This window comes from Convolutriloba macropyga, unplaced genomic scaffold, assembly GCF_964194025.1.
Source record: "Convolutriloba macropyga unplaced genomic scaffold, txConMacr16.3 SCAFFOLD_4839, whole genome shotgun sequence".
NCBI lineage: Eukaryota > Metazoa > Xenacoelomorpha > Acoela > Convolutidae > Convolutriloba > Convolutriloba macropyga.
The window spans coordinates 1-4623 of NW_027450759.1; the positions used below are offsets into that span (position 1 = coordinate 1).

The following is a 4623-nucleotide window of genomic DNA, read 5'->3' on the forward strand; positions in this document are numbered from 1 at the left end:
GGAGGCACAAACGGAAAAGCAATTTTTAGCGTTGACATCTCAACACGGGAAGATAACGGTCGGCTAACGACTATAATATTTTGGGAACAAAGTATGAGTACCATGGCGGCCCTTGCGAGACGACACCGAGGAGAACAAACTGCTTCCGTTTGGTGTCATGAAACAAAAGCGGGCCTCCGCTGTCACCGTAAGTTGCGTGCACTCTTTCCTGTAGCTCACACCCTCCTACTGTTATGAAATTTTGCCAGTCGACCTCAACTATTGGAATGCCCGGAAATGATAATGGCCAATCTTCTTCTCGGTCTTCGAGTTCTTCCAAGAAATGTACACTTCTCTGGGTACGGCAAACTCTAGCCTCGTTTAGTACTGGCTGAAAATCGGCCTATAAAGAAATTGAATCATTTCTGTTTCACTTACAGTTTATAGAAAATATTAACGGGCCTGCGAAATCAGTTCGAATAAGTATATAAATTAGTAAACAGAAAACCATCGAAAATTGAAGGTCAAATAAGGTCAAATCACAGTGCTTTTTAAATGCCGCTCACTTTTTAACGTACCATACTACACAGATTATGATAAACAAACGAGCCCAATAATCGACAAAACATTAAAAAGCTGATATATATTTTCATCTGATGTTTATTAATTGGGTGAAGGAGTTCATCAAACCCAATGAAAACCTTGCATAAGAGGTCTTCAATGAAAATAAAGTCACAATAAGAAAAAAATAGTTTACTTTGTTCAAAAAAGACATTGGATCTTCATACGTAAACCTGGTTGCTTTTAAAAAAGAGGAACACTGTTACAAAAGAAAGAATTTTGTAGCAGCTCGACTAAAAAAGTTACGCTTTCGATCATAGATTTGCGATTCTTCCTAGTGTAGTGAAAACATATTTCTAGCATTGAAAAAGTCAAATTCAGATGTTTTGTTTCCATGTTTTTTGGTAACTGACAGTTAGCAATGTGGGACATAAAGTCAAGTTTTTTGCGGCAAATCATCTTAACTTCCATATTTAGCCATCTTGAAGTTGTATCCGCAACATGCTCCACGGGGGCAACAGGAATAAGAGGGTAAAACACGAATAAATCCACCAAATAAATATGTTTCCAATTCCAGTTAGAATCCATAAACCCAAATTAAATTGAATAAAACTATATGCAACCCCCTTTGCATAAAACCGGAGCGCAAAAATATCAACAAAAAAGCTAATCAGCGAAAACACGGACGTGACCGGACACGGGGCGGACGAAGGTGCCGTAAGCCGTTTTCACTTTAACTACTCTGTTGTTACCATCTCGTCCAGGGAACACTTCTTCTACTCTTCCAAGAGGCCAAATACCACGTGGGGTGAAGTCTTTCAGGATCCATACCGCATCGTTGACTTTGAGTGAATTCCCGGCGTTTTCGGTCCATTTTGGTCGCTTTATCAAGGTCGGTAGGTATTCCCGGACCAGTCTCCTCCAGATGTGGTTGAGGAACTGTTGAACATTCTTCCAAGACTACATGTTAGCTGGCTTGGTTGACGGGAAGATACCAGGGGGAAGAGAGTTGTAAGGACGCTGAAGTAGAAAATGGTTTGGCGTCAATGGTTCTTCGTTTTCCATGGCGTCCGACACGTTTGTAAGTGGTCTGGAGTTCATCATAGCTTCTGCTTCAACCATGATTGTGTGGAGAACGTCAAAAGTAAACTTTCTTGACCCTAGAATGATCAGGAGCGTCCGCTTGACACTCTGGATCAGCCGCTCCCATGCGCCGCCAAAATGAGGGCCATAAGGTGGGTTGAACTGCCACTTGGTGTTCTGTGCTGCAAGTGCTTTGTGAATTTTATCCTTGTCGAGATCATTCAGACACCGTTTGAGTTCTTCTTTGGCACCAACAAAAGTCTTACCGTTGTCACTGTACAAATCAGCTGGCTGACATCTTCGCGAAGTGAAGCGGCGGTAGGCGTTCAGAAAAGTGTCTGTATTCAAAACTGGACAGGTTTCCAAGTGGACAGCTTGCGTTACCAGACAAGTAAAGATGAGGCCGTAGTGTTTTTGAAGCTTATCTTTTCCTTCCTCAATGTAAAATGGGCCGAAAAAGTCTAATCCGCAGTTGGCAAATGTAAATTGTTTGTTTTCAGTCGGGATGCGGCAGTCAGGTAGCGGTGCCATAAAAGTCTCAATGCTTTGCGGTTCGAAACGTCGACAAAGGAAGCATTTGTATCTAATGCTCTGCAGTGTTCTGCGGAGACCAATTACGTAGTACCTTTGCTGTACAAAAGCCTTAGTGGCTTCTGTTCCCTGATGCACAGAGATGCGATGGGCAAGTTCGAGGTATAAACGACAAATGTGATCTTTTGCATGAAGTAGTTTTGGCCACTTGGCCAACTCAAGTTCACTGAGAGCAAAAATTAGCCTTCCACAGACGCGTAATATACCGTTCTTATCAAGCATTGGGTTTAACGACCTGTGTTTGAATTTCGGGTCCAGTTTGCGGCTACTTTTTAGCAACTCGATGACGGTTGGGAAGCTATTGACTTGCGACATTTGTATCATGTAAGATTTTGATAATTCAATGTCTTCAACAGTGTATTGATGGTGATTGTCACGCTGTTTTTTCGCTCTGTAGATCAGATTGAAAACAGTAGCTATCGTTAGCAAAATCTTTGTCCATGTTGAAAAACGTTTAGGGTCGAGTACTGGTTTCTTGGTTCTTAAGGCAGATCGTGTTGTTGCAGCACAAATCGGCAGTTGCTTTGTACGTCTACAAAAGACATCATATGTGGAGAGAAAATCTGGTAGCTTAAACCATTTTGCTTCAATTTCCTTGGGTTCTAAACCACGAGTACCATGATCAGCTGGTTTAAGTTTGTCGCAATATGATTCCAATTGTCAGGTTTGCTTTTTAATTTTATTTCTGCAATGCGATTAGCAACAAAAATTGGTTGCTTCTTGGAAGAACCAATCCAGTCAAGTACAACTTGACTGTCCATCCATTAAAAAACATAGCTGACTTCAACAGAGAGTTCATGTCTAACAAAATTCAGGAGTCGAACACCTGTGACAGATGCCTCTAATTCCAACTTTGGAACGCTCAACTGTTTTACGGGCGCTACTTTGCGTTTCCCGATCACGAATGCAGTTTGTACTTTGTTGCTGGTCTTATTCAAGCTCCTGAGGTAGACACCAGCACACGTTACAACAATCGATGCATCAACAAAAACATGCGACTGGTTCTCTGTCTCCAGTAGATTCTGTGTTGTCATCTGTCGTGGAATTTCAAGTTGAGGCATAGAATGAAAACTGTTAAGGAGCTTTTGTAAGGGATGTAGAAGTTCAATTGGGAGTGGCTCGTCCCATTTTCTACCTAACTTCCAAAAATGCTGAAGAAGAATTTTGAACTTTATTGTCATTGGGCCAAGAAACCCAATTGGGTCAAAAATCGATGACACCAGACTGAAAAGTTTCCGTTGAGTGTATTTTTCAGCTTCTTTAGGGAATTTTCCTAGGGATTTCATGAAAAATGTATCTTTTTCAAGGTTCCATTTTTGTCCGAGGACTCTTGTTTCACTCTTGGGCTCCTCGAGGTCTTCTGGAGTAATACACTGAAGAGCCTGTTGATGGTTTGACAGGAATTTTGTGAGGCGGAAACCACCGGCTCTCAAGCAGTTCTTTACTTCAAATGCAGTCGCGTTGGCATTTTCAGAAGAGTCGAAGGACTGGATGTAGTCATCCATATAAAAATAAGACTTTATAGCGCTCTGTGCTTTTGGATATGTCTCGACGTTGTCCTCTGCGCATCTGTTTAAGACAAAAGTTGCACCAGATGGTGAGCAAGTTGCACCGAAAATCAATCTGGTGAATTGAAACTGTCGCACATCATTGTCAATAGACCATAGGAAACGTAGTGCAGATTGATCTTCATTTCGGATGCCGATTTGCATGAACATTCCTTCAATGTCTGCCAAAATAGCAATAGGTTTTTCACAAAATATGACCAAAATTCCTATTAGACTGTTCAAGAGGTCTGGTCCTGTTAGAAGATCGGAATTTAGTGACTCGCCTTTGAATTTTGACGCTGCATTGGCGACACGACGCACTTTGTTTGGTTTGTTTGCGCTTTGAACAGGGTGATGCGTCAAGTACCATATTTTCTCAGGGGGTGGGTGTGTCATTTCCACTGGCTTGACGTAATTTTTCTCGAGATCTGCGACAAGAGTCTGTTGGTACATATCACTTAGTTTTGGATCATTATTAAGTCGTTTGTTCAAACTGTTTAGCTGATTGAGGGCAGAAAAATAGTTATTTTGAAGATTGGCAGGTACTTTCCATGGAAGACCTATTTCATACCATTCCCCTGTGTGGTTGATAGTACTCTCAAGTATTCGAATGGCAGACTTTTCATCTTCAGTGATAGTATTTTCTTCTTTTCTGGTACCATCGTTCTCTATTGACCAAAATTCTTGTATCAAATTGTCCAAGGGTTGTTCTGGACTTTTCCGACAGACATGGTATACAAAAACTTTCGATTTATTAGAAGATTTTGAAAAGCGGTTTCCTAGTGTGTTCAGGTGTTTTCCTGCAAGTGTCCATCCAAGCTTTGTCTTTACTACGAAGGGGCGGATTTCGGTGCCTTGAATT

At 41.4% G+C, this 4623-nt stretch overlaps 2 protein-coding genes across 2 annotated transcripts; both read right to left on the reverse strand.

The window, feature by feature from the left end:
• Positions 1–1500: 1500 nt before the first annotated feature.
• Positions 1501–2529, reverse strand: LOC142356135 (uncharacterized). The gene has a single exon (XM_075408099.1). It carries the CDS (start codon positions 2527–2529, stop codon positions 1501–1503), a length of 1029 nt encoding a protein of 342 aa, XP_075264214.1.
• Positions 2530–2978: 449 nt separating this feature from the next.
• LOC142356134 (uncharacterized) lies at positions 2979–4214 on the reverse strand. Its single transcript, XM_075408098.1, has one exon. It carries the CDS (start codon positions 4212–4214, stop codon positions 2979–2981), a length of 1236 nt encoding a protein of 411 aa, XP_075264213.1.
• Positions 4215–4623: the final 409 nt, after the last annotated feature.

Coding starts and splice junctions, on each gene's coding strand:
- LOC142356135 (XM_075408099.1), bottom strand. CDS start 2,529: ATGTCGCAAGTCAATAGCTTCCCAACCGTCATCGAGTTGCTAAAAAGT.
- LOC142356134 (XM_075408098.1), bottom strand. CDS start 4,214: ATGTACCAACAGACTCTTGTCGCAGATCTCGAGAAAAATTACGTCAAG.